Raw genomic sequence first — 21,052 nt, 5'->3', positions numbered from 1 at the left:
GGGCTTTCTTTTTTTTTATAGGATTTCGGGGTGTTTTATAAAGACAATTTGAGACTTGATTTGGCAACATTGGTCACAGGATCTATGAATTTAAAGGAATTTGGGTAGGACTAGGTCCAAGTGATGCTGTTCAAGAGACCATTACCATCTTTAAAATCTGTAGGAATTATTCATTAAGATAACCCTAACTCTTTTGATGTGAATGCTGAAGTCTCTGGTCATCAAAGGGTAACACCTGAAATCATCTTGATATAAGGAAAGCAAGTGCCTGGAAGACATAGGGTTAAGATACTTGTAACTTAACTTACATCTGAGATAGAGAACAATTTTTGTGTTGTAAGTCTGTGGTGTGATAACAGAATTTAGCCGTCTTACTAACAAGAGTGAATTATTTCTTTCCATCCTTCTAATTATCAGTTACTTTGGAGACAGTGACTCCTGAACATCTGCTAGCTTAGGATACTCCTTGTCTGCCCTATCCTGTTACAAAGGTCACACTGCTCTAAATCTTTGCCAGCTAACAGAAACTTACAGATATGGTTGGTTTCAGCTAATTTGTGATTACTGGGGCATCCAACTGTGCCAAAGGTGAAAAGTGCACCCTGAGGAAGACTGCTTACTTCATCTTGAAGACCCCTGCCCACGACCATCGGAGAGCAGTGTGCAAATGCCAAAAGGGAGGAGACTTATGATAATGAGTACCTAAACTAATTGTAATATCCCTGCTGAACTCTCGGGAATCTAATGAATATGCACATTTGTGTGCAATAAATACCTGCTTGCTTAACCCCTCAGTGTGCAAGTTAGGAGGAGCGATCCCCCTTGCACCCAGCAGTGTAATAAACATACCTGCTTTATAACTCTGAGTTGTAGAGTCTGATTCCGTGCTTCAATCTCAGTGTTTGTTTCAAGGATTTACAGATCAGAATTATTTTTACTGAGTAAAATAATGAGCTCTAAGTGGGGCTCAAGAGCAACTACAAGTAGAGAGGCCAAAAGAACTGGTCTCTGTTGCTTTGATAGCTACATTGCTGGTGTTTAGCAAGTATTTTACTAGCAATAGAGAAGTTGAATAGATGCCCCTGAGTTTTAATTTCTGTTCAGTTGTACAAGAGTTTAAGTACCTATTCTAAAGAAACCAACACACTGGATGCAGAAATTCAGTTTCCAGCTTTTTGTTCTCTCAACAGGAAACCATTCTTTTTTCCCAGAGAATCATAGAATAGTTAGGGTTGGAAAGGAACCTTATCTGGTTCCAGCCCCCCTGCCATGTGCAGGGATGCCTCACATTAGACCGTGTCCCCCAAGGCTCTGTCCAAGTTGGCCTTGAACACTGTCAGGGATGGAGCATTTATCACTTCTTTGGGCAACCTGTTCCAGAGCCTCATTACCGTCACAGTAAAGAACTTCTTCCTTTTATCTAACCTGAACTTCCAATGTTTAACATAGTTGAAAACAACAGAAAATCAGCAAGATATTTATAAATAGAAATATCGGAGGTAGAGAATACATTTACATACATGCATTTCCCAGATTTGAAAATCTTTCAGTTCTGCTCACGCTTAATGCTTCTTCCCCAGCTCACGCTTAATTCTTCTTCCCCACTTACTGCTGCTTGCTAAGAGTAAACTTTGTTCAGTTCTGTCAGAGCTAACAGCAAAACGATAGTGCATCGCCCAGCAGATTCAAACAGCAGGAAGACAACTTTGCCAAAAAATAAGTAAGTAAATAAATTTCTTTTTAAAGCACTGATAAGTAACATCAATACAAGTTTTATTATCGATGGGTTCATGCTTTAAGCTGGAGATAGCAAAAGACCAGATGACTTTTATGTGGTTTACAGCCTCCTCACTGAACAGGAAACCACTCAGCTTTACTCTTTGTTCAAAAGCTGCTGCTAACCTAAATTATTTTATAATTCTAAGAGTGAGACATTTGAAACTCAAAGATCTGTGTTGGTATTTCAAAACTTTGGGTAATTTGAGAGTGGATGCTTAGATACTAGGCAAAATGAGCATGTATTAATGCAGTCTTAATGTGATTCCTGGCCATATCTTCATTGAACAATATTTTTTTGCTGTTGTTGTTTTTTAATGCTAAGCACTACTACTGTAATGATCCATAGATGTTGCTGGACAGGCTGATAAATAGCTAAGGTCCAGTGGGCAAAGAGGTTGATGGTGAGAGAACCATCATAGAGTGCACCAGAGTAAGGTCAAGATCCATTTATGTGGTTTTTCCACACTCAATATATCTCTTATATTCCCTACGGTACAGTAATAGCAGGATGGAAAAATACCACATCAGGACTGGGGGAAATTGTTTTGCTTATTCTGCTGGCTGGCAGAATGGGAAGAGCGCCATGTGCACTGGCACAGCTGCATGCTAAAGAGAGGTTTAGCTCCTATCTTCCTAAGCAAATTCATCCCTTGAACAATACTGAATACGTTAAAGCATCAATAAGGCTGTTACAATATTTATGTCTAAAATGAATGTCTGTAAAATGAGCAGAGCTCTCTGTAACTGCATCAAACTTGGAGCTACAAGTGAACAGAAACATAAGGCTTGACCCACGATTGTTGAAATTCTAAATCTGCCAACTCATTTTTCAGATTTAATTATTATCCTTTCACTCATTCTGTTAACCTTGACTCTTCAAGATGTTTCATCAAACAGTGGCTATTTCTAATATCTAAATGGATTTTTTTTCCCTTTTTTTTGTCTATAGATCTTGCTCAAACGTATGTGCAGCAATGAATCTGGACACACATCCAAAAGGTAAAATTCTTTCACTACTGAAAATTGAAGTACTATATTGTGTCTTTTTACCATATTTATGACTCGGACTCAGTGATAGTTTCTAAGATGTAGGCGTGAACAGATCAGAACACTGTATAACCATAAACCATATAACCATAAAAGTTAGAATTAATTGTAAGAAAAAAGGAAAATACATGGATACTCACTAAGTGGAAACTGCATAACCACTAATAAGAAAGCAAAACATGTTTACTTCCAGAGTACTGCAAAAAGTCATCCTCCTGTTGGAAAACATTAATTTGATTGATAACTTCAAGAAAGCAACTGAGGGAACTTCCCTTGTTCCTCTGCTGCCAGTCACAAAAAACTCCCCTTTTTTTTTGTTGTTTAAAAACAATGTGACAATTACACAGGATCTCAAAATCTGATTCCATGACAGATTATCATCAGCAGTAAGCAAGTGTTTAATCGCATTGATTTCAAAAGTAAAACACTGCTCCCATTTAAATCAGTGGAAAATGACAGCAATTTCACAACTCTAGCTGAGCTAAGAGATATTTAATGCAAAGCATATAAAATTATCTAACTAAACAGGGGTACAACTTGCCAGATGAATGTATTCAGTATACTGTATCTTTATTGTGTTATGTGAAGTTTGCTGAAATGCATTTGGTATCTATACAATACAGAAAATTTAGATCTAGGGCTGGAAAAGCAGTTCTGGAAAAAAAGACCAGCAGCCTATCATCCTGTTGCAAATCTTTTATTCCCTGTGGATAGCTGGCCCTATCACAAAAGCTTGCCATAACTGGCATTTATTCACATACCTTTTTCACAGCCTGCCTAGCCTTTTGCTTGGTCCTGGAATTAAACTTACGCCATTCCAGAAGCTTCTACTTGTTTTACCTAACCCTTCCAGAGGGTAGAGGAAGATGCCCATATACTTAACAGGACACGGTTTTATGCCATACTTTTGGACCAGGCAGAAAAACAGTGACTCTGAAAACTCCTGTGCAGGTTCTTCCTTGAAGCATTTCCAGCCTCATTTTTCTCTCCTGAAGTGGTTGGGAGACACCCTGTCAGGATCACAAGGTTTATTAAAATACAACCCACAATACCGCCGATACTGGCTAAAACACTACAGTGACTAACAAACAGTGTGTTCATGACTCATGGAAGTCTATGGGAACAGATTTACCTTCTGCTTTCTCATTTAAAGAAGGGCTATGTTTCTGACGTTGGGTTTTAATGTACAAATTGCTAACCTGTCACCCTTTGGAACAGACTTTTTTTAGATCGCTATGAAAAGCAGGCAAGGTTGCTACAAAATGCACACCATTTTATTCCCTTGCAAATTAAAGACAAACTAATCCCCTTTTGTCCTTTGACATCAGGCATTTTCTCTCAACTGGCAGAAACACACCCAATGCCTCCCTATTTTTGTAACTGATACACTCTATTTATTAATTTCACAGAGGATTGTAGCAAAGCAAAAAAATATTTTCAGACTGAATAAAATATGATTAATCCCTACTGCTTGTGGAGACTGACTCCTGCCAGCGCTAAGACTTCAGCTTGCAGTGAAAAAACATTGATGCTGGAAGGTCCAGCTGATTGCAAATACCTGGTACAAAGATTCTGTCCTCTTTCATCCCTGTATAACAGCCAGTGCACCAGAAGCCAGGAAATTTGAAAATGTCTCTGCTCATTGGAGGGGGGGTTCACTAGATGATCTTCCAACCAACCCAAACAATTCTATGATTCTATGATAAATTGGATGTTCCAGGGGTGAGACTCTTCAACAGTCTTCCTTTACCCAGGTGACATGCAGTGCTTCTCATTCTGAAGGCCAACATGTACGGTGTAGCTGACAGTGAAATTTTCATCTTCACTACCAAAATGTCATCCTTAAATAACAGGAGGAGCAGGTTCTAGATGGTTTGCACAGCCCAGCTAGCACAGAGCAAATATATGGGCATTCGCCATATGTAAAGGGAATGCCCACAGTAGAGCAGCAATGCTGCCTCTCCCTTCACTCACACTGTGCATGGGAGCAGTCAGAAGAAAGGGAGAGGGCTGGAGTTCCTCCAAACGATGGTGATTCCTGCATAACAGAATAGATTATATATTAACCTGGACATCAAAGTGTAAACTGATGTTGGACAGTAATAAATCACCATAAAGGCTTGTGTCAAACAGTCCCTTTTACATTAAGCCATGAAATACATGACTAGAAACTTTTATATTTATCACTGTTACTCATTTCTTACTGTTGAAGAGAGAATAACCATGCATTTAAGACACCGACTGCCTTTTCCATTATTATATTGGTACCACCAAGTTATCCTCATCTGCACCAGTTTTCCTCAGTGAAGTCACTGATTTAACTGGGCTTACTTCTGATTTGCACAAGCATAACTAAACAGAAAATCAGACAACTAGTTTGCACGAATAATTCTCCCTCCTCTCCCTCCTCGATGACCCTGCAGCAATAAAGTACTCTGCATATGGAATAAATGAACATTCAATGCCATCTGCTGGGGTACACAAAACTCTGCAATACCAGGCTCATGCAGTATCCAGAACTTAAAAGTACAACAGTGACAAATGTAAAGAGGCTGTTCTGGTAAAGTCTGGCCTCTTTCACAGCTGGAAGGGAGGGTTGCTGCCCATCCTTCTCACTCTTCAACATAGGGTATAACACCTGGACCAAATGTGGGTTTGGTTTTAACTCTCTCCTTGCCACAAAAGCATTCAAGTCCACAACTCTCCCTTCCTCCTAAGCATTAGAGCATGCTGTAATTATATATTATAGGTTAAACTTAAGAGAAAGACTTTCATGCTCTATGTCTAAAATCAGGCTATTATGTAGCCATAGATGCAAGACTGGTGAAGCCAGTCAGCCTAAGCAAGGATTGCTTCAACAGTGCAGAACAAGAGCACATACTGGGCAAGGACATACCATGGCTGCTTTGCATTAAACAGTCACTGGATTAAATGTGTAAATCAGATTAAGGGCAGAACTTGGCAGCCTCTACTCAAGTGAACTCACTCTCCTGTTCACCAGCAATTTGGCCCTGTAACTCATGCTCTCCTGGCTATACCACGAAACAACTTCCATGGCCTGATGGCCACTACCTGGTAGCTGGAATGTTCTCAGTTTTGGACAATGCGAATTTAGAGCTTCTCAAGCTGAAACCAGAACTCCAATTTCCTGGGCAAATGCTGTGCTACCAAAGAGAAGACACCAGCACAACGCATTTTCCAGTTCAGTCTTGAAAGCAGAAGATCAGATTTTGTTCTGCCACTAAGGGAACAAGATATGTTTCTATGCAGAAGTGAGATTTCCAGACCAGGATCTCCAAGCTAACTGGCGTGAGCCCTTACCACTGTTCTGAGTTGTGCACCAAGGAACAAATCTCAGAAGAGAGAGAGGAGTTCAAGCACATCCTTCTCTGGGTATTTTCTGTGGGCAGGCTTAGACATGCTACTGGTTGTGAATCCCATTTCCACACAGCTACTTCCTCATGCATGGCATTTGTCAACAAATTCATGGGTGGATTTGCTTCATCTCCTTCATTTTAGAATCTGTAAAATACTGTGCAGTTGGAAGATTATTATTGCTTTATATACATTATTAGCTACTGTATCATTTTCTCCAGAATGACACCTGCTGACATTTTTTCTCCATTTCATACAGAAAACAAAAGAACTATTCCTGCTAATACCTGCAATTTTGTAAGTATCACCCTGTTCTTCCTAAAATTTTACTTTTTTTTCACTCCTTTACAGAAAATGTAATCTGGCTTTTTAATGCAAAATGATGCATGAGAATTTTGAAGTATATATGAGAACCTTTACTTTGTTTCAGTGGGAGCCAGGCTTGAGAAGTGACTCACTCACTTGTCAATTCTATACTTATGGTCTGAATCTAAAATACACCTTTATCATAAGATCATGTGAAAATAGCAGGATTCAATTTGAAAAAGTATGTAAGTCATAAACCTCATCGTTTAATATGCAACCAGGGCAAATGAAAGCTGAAAAGCTAACAGTACACATTTCAATGTCTTCCCATCTGTATCTGAAAGCCGGTTTTGAGTTTCAGCTCAGGCATATAAGAAAAGACTGAAAATACATTACAAGTCAGAAAGATGAAAAGAAAGCACAGGTCCATTGCTTAATAAGCAAGTTGAACAAGTAAAGGATGACTGGAGAGTTGGGCAGAGAGGAACCTGATGAAATTCAACAAGGGCAAGTGTAGAGTCTTGCATCTGGGGAAGAACAACCCCATGTACCAGTACAGGTTGGGGGCTGACCTGCTGGACAGTAGTGAAGGGGAAAGGGACCTGGGGGTCCTGGTGGATAGGAGGATGACCATGAGCCAGCAATGTGCCCTTGTGGCCAAGAAGGCCAATGGCATCCTAGGGTGCATTAGAAAGGGTGTGGTTAGTAGGTTAAGAGAGGTTCTCCTCCCCCTCTACTCTGCCTTGGTGAGGCCGCATCTGGAATATAAGTGCACAGACACATCCAGAGACATCCTGAGACACTGTCAGCACCACATTTCTGAGGACTCCACTTGCTATCATGTTCACTTGGACTGCACAGTTGCTAGCACAAATTCCCCAAAACAGTGCATGTTTTTACTTTAAAGTGTGACATTTTTGATGAGCTAGTTAATACGTTCTTGCAAGTAACATATGTAAACAGTCAGTACAATATAAATACCACATGGATAATACTATACTGAAAGGCACAGTTTCAAATGTCTGCAATGATCGTAAAATTAAACACTCTTATTATATTTTAAGAGTGGTGACAAGCCAAATTCAGTCAGAAATCTAAACTGTCTCCCAAATGGGTATTTTATTAATCTAAATAAAAAATTTAGATCCTCAATATCCTTGCTCAACTACTTTCCATCCCTTCAATTTCTCTGTGCACAAAAAAAAACCCTCTGGTTCTGGTAATCAAGCATTTCTAAACCTGAAATTAATTTTTAACTTAAAATTTATTTGTATTATCTGCATATCTCTTTTTCTATACAGAATGAAGATTTGAAAATCAAGGGCAAAAATGACTTACAATCTTCCTCCAAGGTATCTGAGGAAGAAGAGGGTGATTATGAGACTGTAAGTTCTTCCACTCTGGAGGCCATCCATGCTTTGAAAATTCTTCCTGCCAAACCTCTACAAGAATCCGAATATGCAGGTAATTCTTGCTGTCTGCAGGAAGTGAGACAAACCTGGAGGTAAACAGGAACAGTACAGATTTGGGGGTTTCAGTCTGGGTATTTTTTTAAATTAAATGGTTCAACGAACCAACGAATGGATCTTTCACAAACAAGCAAACTGTGGTAGGCAGGAAGAGAAGGGCTTTATCTGCATTTTCATATTCAACAGTTACCCTTATCTCCATTAGCTTATGTTAAATTAATAATTACATAGTCACAGAATCCCAGAACGGCTTGGGCTGGAAAGGACTTTAAAGCTCACCCAGTTCCAACTCCCTGCCACAGGCAGGGACACCTTCCAATAGATCAGGTTGCTCAAAGCTCTGTCAAGCCTGGCCTTGGACACTGCCAGAGATGGGGCAGCCACAGCTTCTCAAGGCACCCTGTGCCAGTGTCTCACCGCCCTCACAATGAAGAATTATTTCCTAATATCTAATCTAAACCTACGTCTACCCTCTTTCAGCAGTCTGATTTTCCATCAGACTGCCAAGCAGATCTGTTCATTACAGCTACATCTTGCAGATGACCCCATTTGTCACCCTCTTTTATTGATTTTTCATGACAACTGGTGAAATGCAGCAAGAATATTCTTTATGTGGCACACTGCTTTTGTGATTTTAATATTACCTTTGCAGGAGAAATTCTATGATCCCATTCCACCTGGAATGTGCAAAATAATGACTGTTTAACCCATAACCATTTCAGAAAAGCTCACTGCTATTTAAACCTAGAAAACTAGGATGGAAAACATATCAATGAAACTTCCCTCCAGATGATAATTTGCAGATGAGAAAACACAGTACTCTTTTTAAAGGCTTTCTCTGCCACTTTCAAGCGACAATAAGTAATTACTTGGAGTGTATTTCTCAGGCATTCTTAGCCTTGCAGGCTAGCTGCATTAATCAAGTTTGGGTTTACTAAAGCCATTCTAAGTCATATTTAATGCCCAAACATACATAACCAATTAATATCCCATTTATGGAAGTGAAATATCATCCTCACTATCCATGCTCAAAGCCATTATAAACACTCTGTGGAGGTTTTAAATCATTCAATAACTGGGGGGAAATCCAGGATCAATGTATGTATGAAAGCTTGCTCCAGTTCACATCAGAGTCAGCAAATATTTTTGTGGGAGTTTGATATTTAAAGCAAATAGGCCAATTTTAACACAAGAACATTTATTTGTGTGTGAGCAGATCACAATAAATCTGCGCATCCAGATATTTTCCATTATGTTCCACACACTCATTTGCATATTTTATGTGGAAATCGGAAGTAAATTCCAAATGCTGGTTTTATTTTGGTTAGTAGAAAAGACTTTCAGTCAGCATCTTTAGTTGCTTATGCAAGGCTGCCCTGAAATACCAAAATGACATCATTTTTGGTTTGTGATTTCAAAGAAAACACATTAATCAAAAAGCTCTATTTTGCCTGTGTATTACGCCCTGTAACTATAATGTGGCAGGACACAAGAGTGAGGAAAAGTTCTGAGAATGTATTTCAGAAAGGCAAAACTCAATGCTAACATCCCATTTTGCCATCTTTCCTAGACAGATAACGGTACACTTGAGATATAAAATTAATGATTCAAAACCCTGTGCTAGTGTGCAACCTGTGCATTCCTTTTAGATGGCCATGGGTGCAGTATTCATTAAAAGATGAACTGAAAATTGAAAAGCTCTTTAGAGAGTAAGCTACACACACACACACCTTGCAAAATCAGAAGAACACAATGGCATTACCAAGAACAAAGTTTCAAATGAAAAACAAATTCACTAATCTATTCACAGTTTAGGTCTAATGTCTGCCTTAACTGTGTACCAGCTTATGAAGACTTTTTTTTTTAACCACAATGAGGAGGTTAACCATGAAGGTTTTCCCAAGGTCATGCTTATGTCCTCAAAACAATAAAGCAACAGCTAATTTCTGAGAAGAAAAAGATTACAAAGCAATAAAAATGGCAAGATCTGACCTTCAAAACCTATTTTGAACATTAAAACCTCTTAAAATACTGTATTACTGAATTACTCAGCAATGCAATTACTTGATTTTTCTTCCTCTTTTTACAGATAAACGTTGTTTAAGGCCTTCAGGTACCACTTCCCCAGTGAACACTCAGCACACATCTCAGACCCCTCAGTCCTCAGCTGTAAGTAAAGATCTTAAACCCTATTCACAAATAGACTTTGATTTTCTGTACTATCATTTAAAGTTATGCGCAGCCTGTTTATAGTCTTAGCCACATAATATGCGCTTGTACAAGGTCACAGAAGTTCCTGTGAGCTGTTCCTGTTTCACTTCGCACGAACATCCTCACCACTTGCTTTCATTTTTTGACTCCTGGGGATCTACCAAGTATTAAGGGCACCCCACCCAGGAGCAGTGCCATTTCCACCAGGCATAGTTTCAAGGATGATGACTAACATCGTATCTTTATTTTGTTCTATTAACAGAAACACACATCTGTTCTGGAGGGGAGGAGCACACCAAATTTTAGAGGTATAATAAAAAAATCTACTTGTTTCTTCAATCAGAACTAGAAACTTTTGCTTCCATATTTAGCTTATCTACATAAGCAGAGATTGCAGATGATACAGTAGGCATGGCTTTCAGAACAGCAGCTGCTTTCCAGAATAGTCGTACGGCAATTTTCACAGTACTGTTTCAGCTATCTGACATCAAATTATTTGCAAAAGGAGACATATTTATCTTATGAGCTCCCTATTCCTTACGGGGGAGAAAATAAGCCATTCAATTTAATCATCAGGTTTTCCTTTTCCCTACAGTCATAAAGACATAATGGGGAGGTGCAGGGGAAGCCTGTGTCTCCTGAACTGTTCCACCAAAAGACTGCAAGATCCCTGCTATGCTTTACTTCTCATGATCTCATGGTTTTTGGCTCCTTATCCTTCTCAGGCATTTTGTATGAACACATTGTAAAGCATAATCTAATAATTATTTTTAAATAGTAATATCACCTTTAGCAATTCCTATTAAACATTTACATCCTAGGGTAACTATTTACAAATGCTATCTGACAATGTTCTCCTACTACGAATATGCTAATTATGTGGTACATCACCTACCTTATACTTTTTCTCCACCGTTTTATCTTTAACTTCAAATTTGCTTCAAAATCCTGTAATTTTGACTCAAAATTGTACCTTTAGTTTTTTTTTTCTTTTGTTTTATTTCTTGTGGAGAAATCAGAGACAGATTGCGCTCTTATTCTTCAAGAATCTAATGAGGTGTCCAACTATTAAATCCTTTAATTGATGGCTTTACTCAATCGTAAGATTATTTTAAATGTAGGTTTCCATAAACTTTTTATTCGATATACTTTAGATGTAAAACTATCTCACAAAGCCAACTACTGAAGGTTTAAATATCTGATTAACCTTGAAAAGGAATTATATTTTTTCTTATCATTTTCAAATCTTTGAACCACATGCTAAATAAATATGGTCAAAAGGAATGCAATCGCCAAGCCAGGAAAATATGATCCTTTCTACATTTGCTACAATGGCTGATTTTCTGAGAGTAACATTATACTTGATCAGCTAGAAAAATAATGCAAAGAATTCCATGCAAAACAGAATTTATCTTTTTCCTTTTAGTATAAAGGGTCAAATAATTCTTACAGGTTATGAGAAAATAAGCACTATAAAGCTTGCAAAATGAAAGGTCAGATTAACTGTTGTGAGCAAATCCTGATGCAGTTTGTAAAAAAGCTAAATTGAGAGAAATTTGAGTAAGTCAGCTTCAAAATCTGCAGAAATCAGTTGGCAAGGTCCCACTGACAGTTTGCCAGTTTAGATAAAGCTTCAAATTCCACCAGGATTTAGTAGGTTGGATCTACATGTTAGCCTGCCTCCATGAGATGTGTGCTGACATTAAGAAAGATGAGCCATAGACAGTGCAAGCAGGTAAAATAAACTCTGCAGTTTGAGAACACAACTTATGCATATTTTTAGTACATCCTGAGCTAATAGCGCTTATAGAAGACTATTATTTTCAGATAACAACTACACCATTATTCAAGGCTGGGACGGATGGAGTCTTGGGTGACATGGGTTAGTGCGAGGTGTCCCTGCCCACAGCAGAGGGGTTGGAAGTTGATGATCTTAAGGTCCTTTCCAACCCTATTCTATGATTCTGTCAATGAATGTCAACATTTGTCCTCCTGCCCAGTGCTATTAAGTGGCTTTGCCACAAGATGGCATGAACAGCACAGAAGAATTTTTGCAAGTTATTTTCTAGAATTGTTAAACATTTAAGGTACCATTATTTTATTACGGCCAATTTGTTATTGTTTACTTGAAGGAGAACTTAAGATACATTGCATCTCTGCTTGTGTTAGTTAGGATTTCAGTATGTAGGACTTATGAAAATATTTTCAGAATCTAAATCTAACACAAACAGAGTAAGATGGGAGGGTTTATTATTAAGATATCCTATGTTCATTTAAATAATCGGCCAATTTTGGTAGATTTCATTGCAAAAAGAAACAGATCTACTTTCGCTGCTTTTCAAGATTTTTATAAATTTCTATGCAAAAAAAAAATCAAAACAGGCAAAAAAAAATGCATCCCAAAAAACTTGATAGGATGCATATATAAAGTCTTTGAACAATATTTAAATTTACAATACCCGAAGAAATATCACCCTCAAATGTTTCATTCCAAAACACAGGAGTAAAACCAAAGTTTACCCCATTTTATCAAGTATCATGGTGATTTTTTAATTTCATCTATTTTATAATTTAAGCAGAAAAAAAAAGTTTTTTCCTGCTTTAGATGATTCTTCTGTCTTATGAAATGAATATTTGTGAGTGATACTACATCACAGGAAGTTTCTCTATATTTCTATAATCACCATAATTATCTAACTCCACTTAGTTTTGTGTTTTAAATATAGAGAAACACAAATGGTTGAGAATAAGATGGACGTGAATCCGTCTGTGAGTCCATACTTAAGAAAGACTAAATACAGTACAGATCACACAAAACCTACTAGACTTGTAACAAGCCTCTTCCAGAGCCCATTGACCTCATGTGCAGAACACCTAAGAGACAAAACAGGCAAGTCAGTGACCTCTGTCCCGGGGCTAGGCTGTAACTCACCTCCATTCCCACATGTAACAATCTCCTACCTAACCTCCAAAGCTTCCAGCTTCTCCTAGTTTCACAGAAATTAATGCTCCTCACTAAGTAGCAAGAAAAGTTATGGAGATACAGATGTGAGAGGTAGGATGAATGCTGTGGAGAAAGCAACATGACCTTGGAGCAAAGAGTTCTGGAGACAAAGCAAGACCAGGGTTGGGGGATTTATTACTGTTATTATTACTGGCATTCTAACAACCAGTATAAAGCTATATCTTTGTGAATTATATGGGTAGCACACTATTAACAATTATTAATAATTATTTTTAGGAGAACGAATTAAAATACATGGATCCCAGGTAAGCAGAATATCTCATCATTTGCCATTTAATATATTTTTAAAAGCAGGCTGCAATTTTGCTAGCACTATCTAAAGGACATGAGAACTCGTATCTGTAGTCCTACATTATCTCACTGACTTGCATTCATGGCTTGTGTGGATGCCTTTTACCTCTTGGTGATTTTAACATGGCATATTAAAGTATGATAATATGTGCTGCAGAGCACATATCCTTTGACACAAATGCTTTGACTGTTGACACAGGCATGCCTGCTTTGTCTAACTCTTTACATTTCTCTTAGTAAAATGAGGAAAAAAGCTGACACAGATTTTTGTTTCCTCTCTTTCCCAGGAGCCTGTGCCTCCCCCACGGTAAGATCACTTAAGACATTGCTTGCCTGCACTCCTTGGGGAACACAATGCTAATGAATGCTCACATCCATCTGCACCACTCATGGTAACAGATGACTGGAAGTGAGCCGGCATCCTTTTACTACCTGGCTCTGTGTGGACTCCTTTATGTTCTAATATGAAAACAGGGAGAACAAAACATGAGCTGTAAGTGTTCACAGCAGGAGCTCAGGCCCACATCTTCAAAATCAACTTGGCTGAGCCCATGACCAAGTCAAAACTCTAGAAATGTTGAATCCGGTTCAACCCAGATACAGACTGTTGGGAAAAAATACCTTCCACTGATTTGTGTTGGTGCCTTAGGCTCTGTTCACCATGATATTACTGACTTCACTGCCCCTTAAATCTTTCTGCCAATTTTTTTTTTTGCTACAAATCTAAATCATGTCCAAAGAATTCAACTAGGATATTACTACTCACTCACACAGAAGATGAATCAAGCTCTATTCCACGAATGTACGACCACTAACAAAAAATTAATCATTTCTCTGAATTTTTAACCCCAAACAACGCCTACCATCAAGACATCCTTCCAACAGGTTATCCAGGACTGACGAGCTTACTCCTCCGTGCCTACACTAATTGCCACAAAAACTATAAAGAAGTTTAAAATATGATTAACATTACGGACATATCAGATTATTCCTCAAGTAAAAATATGAAGTTAGAGCATAAAAGGACAGCGTAGCTTCACATTCCCTCCCCAGGAGCCCACTGCTGAAGGGCAGGTCTGCAGCACAGCATGCATGCACCTCCGGTTTTACACACCCAAGCTCTGTGTGCTACAGCTTCCAGCTGGAGCTGGGCTGTGACTGGCTGGGCCCAGGGAATGGGCAGAGTGTGCCTACACCTGCCAGAAAACACTGGGCTGGCGTTAGCTGCAAGTCCTCTGGGATGAAGAGTATTTTGTCTGTGTGTCTGAACTGCAGCGTGCTCCCTGGCTGGGCCTTAAATACAGCCATATCCACCCAGAAACACCAGCACCAAAGAGTTGTACTGGGCACACAGTAGTGAAGCGCACAGAAAAGGGGGTTAAGTGGCATGTAACACAGTACAGTAATGTCTTGCAAATGTAGAATATTAGCCAAAATACTATTGCTATTGAAGGGCCCCAAGAAGCTCCTGAACCAGAGCTAAGCTCAGCACACATACATTGAAACGCTCTCAGAAAATTCCAGTGGTTTACTTCTTAGCCTTAAAACACAGTCCCTGTGCCCCTACTGCCTCTTCAAATTCTCCTTTGACTTCCCTAGGCCTCTGAAGACACTGCCAAAGCAGTATCAACCACTTCCTCCAGAGCCGAAGACAAGCAGCCAGTGCTTTCACACGAGGAAAGCGCTAAGCCAAGCTCACACCTTTCCAATATCAGCAAAAGTCACAAGGTACGCCTGCATTCCTCAACCTCATTCCCCAAGAACCAAAACACTCTCCCTAGTTAAACCACAAGGCTTTACCTCCATCACACCTCTGCTTTTACTTGAGAAGAAGAAAGAAGTTATTCTTTTGACAGCTGTGAATAATTGGGAGAAGTGGAATTTAGTGTAATGTGACACTAGCAGTTTTGCAAGAAAAAGCTGCCAAAACAATGGTGGAGAAATGAAGGAGTAGAAAAGTAGGCAGAACATTCATGGACACTTTGTTTAAGGTTTGCCCTGCTTTTTCTTACTAATATTTAGAAGGTTTGCAAACAATTTTAAGCAGAAACAATTGCATTTGCTTGGCACAGCTGGTGAACCAAGGGAAGGAGGAAATACACTGACCACACCAGAGAAATAGAAATCAGCTCTACATCCCAAGGACATTTCATTCAGCAAACAAAATGACTAATCTGTAGCCAAAAGTCTTTCTCCAGCCCTTAAGACAAATGAATCCAGGCTACAAGTCACTTCTTGCTCTTTTCATCTTGCCCTCTTCTGCCGTACAACACCCATGTTCATTCAGCATCCTAACACAGCAGCGTGGATGAGTTCTGAAGCACAAACTGCTTGTGTCCAGCTGTATGACCAAGCATATGCATCTCTCTGGTTATGAGTCGCATTGCTATTTTCACACAACATATGTATCCAGCCAGAGGCATACCTGCTCTTGCTTTGTGATCAAAATGCACATTCATAAATGGGGATGGTGGAGGACACATGCTAGGAACACACATCCAGGGCCCGCAGGGTAAAATACTCAAATGTCTCTCAAGGAAAACCTATTGCAGCCAGAAGTTTGGACACAACTGAGCTGTGTCAATCCTGTCCATCCTTCCTTAAATGGTTTAATTTCAGTTCATCTGGACGGAACTTTGATTCATTTTACAAAGGTCACTACAATTCCTGCAAGGGGAAGCTTACAAATCAATGAAATAATCTCCTGCCTATAGTTTAGCGTATACCTAAGGAGTGAGCTCTAAGTATGGGTTGGTGGGATTTTTTCCTGAATGGTGCTTAAATTCTTTCATGGATTAGCTTCCAAAAGCTGTTGGTTAAGACATTTTATTAGCATGAAGTAGCTTCATATTCAGGTGTGTGATCTGATCTAGAGCTGCAGACTTCCCAGTCCCATGACTGATCCCCTCACTCAAGAGAACATGGATTTGAAAGGTCCTTTTATAAAGCCAAATTCTGCAATATAAATACATAGTACTTCTTACTCTGGAAGTAAAAGGCAGCAGCAAAAATCATAATCACCAAACTCCACTTCTCATTGCAGTTATAGATACCAAAATATTTCTAAGTTTGCCTGGGGGTCTCTTTATAGTACTAGGTTTTTAATCACATGAGTAAGAGAGCAGTGGCACAGACTAAGACCACTCATGATCTGGGGAAGGCACACAAGCACTTCACTCAAAATATTTCTCGCCCATGTTCAGTCCAGTCACAGCTTTGTAAGGACAAAACATGAGCTGTAGTGCGGAGGAGTACAGCACTACAAACGTTATCTGCTAGAATGTAAGCAAAGCTGTCAAACCGCAGATGTGATTTAGGAGTCCCATTTTCCAACAAGACTTATAAAATTAAACACATCGTTATTTACACACTCTATAAATGTCGTCATAAAAAAAATAGTAATAATAATAGGTATGTGCAGGATCCTGGCATGTATCTTAGAAGCTTTAGTGTGATTTGAAAGTTTAATGCCTGTGGCAATCTGGCCGTCTGAATGGCAAATCCCTTGGCAAGGCCTGCAAGTACACCTTTATTACCCTTGAACTGTACCATGCACCCAATGTCCTCAATACAAGTTTCACGCATCGAATAACGACCTTGGAAACCAAGCTAACAAATTTTAGAAGCTAACACGGGGCAACTATCTAAACTCAAAACAGTTCCTCTCCTTTCTCCTAGACTTCCTGAAACATTCCCCTAGCAAATTAATTTCCAAATTTCTCACGTCTTTAACCCTCCATGCTGATGTTTTGAGCACAGTCACCAAAAAGAGACTCATTCTCACTAAACAAGTGTTGAAAATAGCTCCCAGAGTTTTCTATACTGTGTTTTCCTTTCATGCTCTCTCTGATTTGGCAAAATAACTCTGTGCCTTTCTCTCTCGCTCCAGAAGGTAAGCTAAGCAGGGACTAAATCCTGCAGCCTTCAAAGTACTAGTCAATGCTTATCCACACTTTATGTTGCTAAAAAACTTCTAAAATCTTGTCTTCTGCCTCTTACAAGATATCTGCTGCTAAAAAGAGCAAGTGTTCACCATACCCAAGACATGTAACAAAGGATGTGACAACCAATACATTGTCACTTTTTGGGGGGAGAGTATTTTCTGACAAACCTTCTTAGGAAAAGAAGATATTCCTGTTGATCAGCATGTCAGAAGGCAGAAATATACCTAAACACCTACTTGAATCAGGAGGAGCACTCTCCATTCCTCTTTTCCTGGTTGTACCTTTCTTCTACACTTTTCATTCTGCCTCTTTAAATGTTTCATTTTTGAAACCCTTCAGTCTTAAAGGAAGTTATCTCCATTTATAGTTGACTTTAAAGTTCATAATAAGACATTCTGGCATGAGATAAAAAGTGCTGAAGAAAGCTGATAGTCATTCATATCTCTTCTCCCCTCCTCCCAGAATAAATCCTTAATAAAGACTTCTCTCAGTTAACACAATGAATTCAGTGAATGCGATTCTTTTTTATGGAAGCCCATAACCTTCTCCTGCAAAAAAAATTATGGAAAAAATAACCAGTCTCTGCACTTCTATATCAGTAATAAAATCCTTCTCTTGCCAAGGGCTGTTAAATTTCAGTGATGATGTAATCAAAGTATTTAAGTAGCAAAACCTATTTTTATGATAATGAAATGGTTTGTATAAAATTCTCTCTTCCAGACATCTATCTGTTAAGGAACTAAACAAAGTAAGTAATCATCTTTGTATATATTGGGACCATAATAACCATACACATTCTATGGCTGCACAGCCTCTCTTGTTAAAGTATTTTAGCCTATTTGATAAAAATACTCTAATGATCATATTAGTTTGGGGTCATAAAAGTATCTTTAATGTGTGTAGCATTTTTAATGCCACTATTTTCTGAATGGCAGGCCAGATCCTGAAGTTGCTTGCAGAAATAAAAACATACATTCAGTGCAATGCTACCTTCCTAAGCATCCACATAAAAGCGTATCTGGGAACTGCCAGATGTTGCAGATGACTATGAATGATGAGCAGTGGGAGAGACATTCTCTTCCAGAGAAACAGAGATTCCACAGATTTTTAAAAGCAGAAAACTAAAATAAGGTCAATAGAGGAGTGTAATAGCATTACTTTGATGCAAATACAAGGCTACCTCAAAAATAAGATGTTCCTTTTCAATAAGAGAAACAAAAATTGACAAATTTTATATCTAGAATGAACCTCATCTGTTATCCCTCAGCTCTTTTCTCCCTCTCCTCCCCTTTCTCCTTACCTGGGGCCTCTTACAAGCCCTGTGCAGCTGGCTGTGTCCAGGGGACAGAACCTGAGAAAGGCGATGGTGGAAAGGCACCTATAGGCATATGTAAAGCAGAAAGCAGTAACTTACAGAGACTGGCAAAGACAAGTGATTTTTTACTTCAGATCCTAATTTCTGTTAAAAAAAAACCAAACAAACAACATTTTAACAAATTCCTTCACTTTCTGCTTGAGCCAATGAAGTAAAGCAGAGGACACAGTTTTAGTATTGAAGGAACTTAGCTATGGCAAGTGGTTTCCTGTAAGATGTATTAAGAGATACAGTCCCTACAATAATGTTCTATTTACTGCACTAACACATTTCTACTGTATTGGTTTTTTATCTCATTGCAAGGGAAAGGAGGACAGAAAGGAACTTCTATGGTATTTAAGCCCAGCCATTTCCTACCACAGTGGGCTGTAGCACAAATCTATAGACTGGTCTAGCTCTAACTTTCAAATCCTTTTAGATTTTCTTCTCCACAGTTCTGAATGGGAAGCTGTCCCAAGCTTCACTCCTCTTGTGGTTAGAAACTCATTTCATTTGATAGATCACTGGTTTGATTGCAATATTGTAATTAACATTAATTGTAAAAAAAAAAAAAAATTATATATTGGCAAGAAAATATTTTAACACAAAATGCTTTGTCTCATCCTAAATACTGACTTATTACAAACAAGATATGAAAACGCCCCCAAGAGCAATAAATATATTACTTCTGTAATTAATATTTCTGGCTGGGCACTGTACAGCTGCACACACCCTGCAATTCCTAACAGGCTCTTAGTTTGAATATATCTCAGGGGAAATACCATGTATCTCATAACACAGAAAAGATAAAATTTAATTTGGATCACTTCCCATTCATGTAGATCTGAAGACACAGTTTCAGTGTAGCCTACAGGAGGAGACAGTGTGCCCTCATCAGGGTTTCATACACCAAATACCAGGTCAATAGGTTTGAGAATAGGACTCCCCTTCTCCAGGACCCAGACAGGCTGTCTGGAAAGGGTCAAAAGAAGCTCAATTGGAAAGGACAAATGAAAACTCCTGCCCCAAGATGGACTGCCCCCCTTGGCAGTAGCTCTGCTCTAAAGGACCTGGGGGCTATAGGCTGAACTTGAGCCACTGGTGTGCCCTTGGGTGGCCATAAAGCTAACAGCGTATTGAGCTGTATCAACAGAAGCATAAGCCAAGAGATCAAGAGAAGGGTCTATTCCCTTTTCCTCATCATTCACTAGACAACACCTGGAGTACTGCACAAGGCTGCAGCTGACAGACAGAAGTTGGTCAGTAAAGGCTCACCAGTATAGCCAGGGACTACAGGGAGTAACTCTCTGTGACATGAGGCTGGTGCGACTGGGCTCCCTTAGCCTGTAGGAGCTGGCTCTGGGGGAATCCAATAGCCTGCCAGTACCTAAGGGATGAATATCAAGGCAGAGCGTGGCACTTTACAGGGTGCACAGTGGAAGTACTAAAGGCAATGATCTTGAAACAAAAGAGGTTTCAACCAGAAGGAAGAAAAATTAATTTTGAGGGTATTTATGAGGGTCTTGGAACAGGTTGCCCAGAGAGGTTGTGAAATCTGGAAGTTTGCAAGACCCAGCTGGTCAAAGCTCATCTCACAGTACACTGCACTTTAAGCAAGAGCTTGGACTAGAGACCAGCCTAGGTCCCTTCTGACCTGAATGAGACTATGAATTTTTAAGTAGCAAGTAAACATGATCCAGAAAGTAATCTTTAAGGAAGGCTCACAGTGCAACATCTACAAAAATAAAACATTCTATCCTTTAATATTTATGTATTACAGTCTTGTATGTAACAAATTAACAAAATCATTACTATTCCCATAATAATACAGAAATACAGTTAATTTATGAACCAAACTCCGGTCTTCAGACACCTGCCTATCATTCACGTCTTTGTAACATAATATGCTGAATTAACACCACATTGTGATTTTGAACAAAGTACCTGCCATGACAGTCAAAATAATTGTACCGTCAGTTAAGGAGCCTGAAAAGAAATGACTAATTTTAATCTTTGGATACTGTATCTCAAGTCAATCAAAATCAATCTCTTGATTTAATACAAGATCAATGAAGGAAAACCATACTGAAAGTTAAACTGGTGCACAAGTCAATGTGAAATGGTGATCACTGCAGTAAACCATTATGTTCACTTATACCCCTAAAAATTCAGTTCTCATTGCCAGGGAATGAGATCAGCATTTAGCCTGAGTTTTTGACAAAGTGATCAGGTATTACTGATTGGATGTCTG

The 21,052-nt window shown here is 39.0% G+C and overlaps 1 protein-coding gene across 1 annotated transcript in view; it reads left to right on the top strand.

Annotated features, from left to right (window-relative positions):
* Positions 1-21,052, top strand: part of CLNK (cytokine dependent hematopoietic cell linker) — a 39,443-nt gene that overhangs the window by 6,560 nt on the left and 11,831 nt on the right. Inside the window, exons 2-8 of the mRNA XM_061445186.1 lie at positions 7,809-7,971; positions 10,066-10,145; positions 10,450-10,495; positions 13,429-13,457; positions 13,791-13,810; positions 15,103-15,231; positions 18,168-18,195. Coding sequence (XP_061301170.1) covers positions 7,809-7,971; positions 10,066-10,145; positions 10,450-10,495; positions 13,429-13,457; positions 13,791-13,810; positions 15,103-15,231; positions 18,168-18,195 — 495 coding nt within the window. The remainder of the gene's footprint in view (positions 1-7,808; positions 7,972-10,065; positions 10,146-10,449; positions 10,496-13,428; positions 13,458-13,790; positions 13,811-15,102; positions 15,232-18,167; positions 18,196-21,052) is intronic.

The sequence above is a fragment of the Pezoporus flaviventris genome, unplaced genomic scaffold, assembly GCF_033815535.1.
Source record: "Pezoporus flaviventris isolate CSIRO_AGI_PZ_B2104156 unplaced genomic scaffold, CSIRO_AGI_Pfla_v1 ptg000002l, whole genome shotgun sequence".
Classification (NCBI taxonomy): domain Eukaryota; kingdom Metazoa; phylum Chordata; class Aves; order Psittaciformes; family Psittacidae; genus Pezoporus; species Pezoporus flaviventris.
This window is presented reverse-complemented; position numbering and strand designations above follow the sequence as displayed.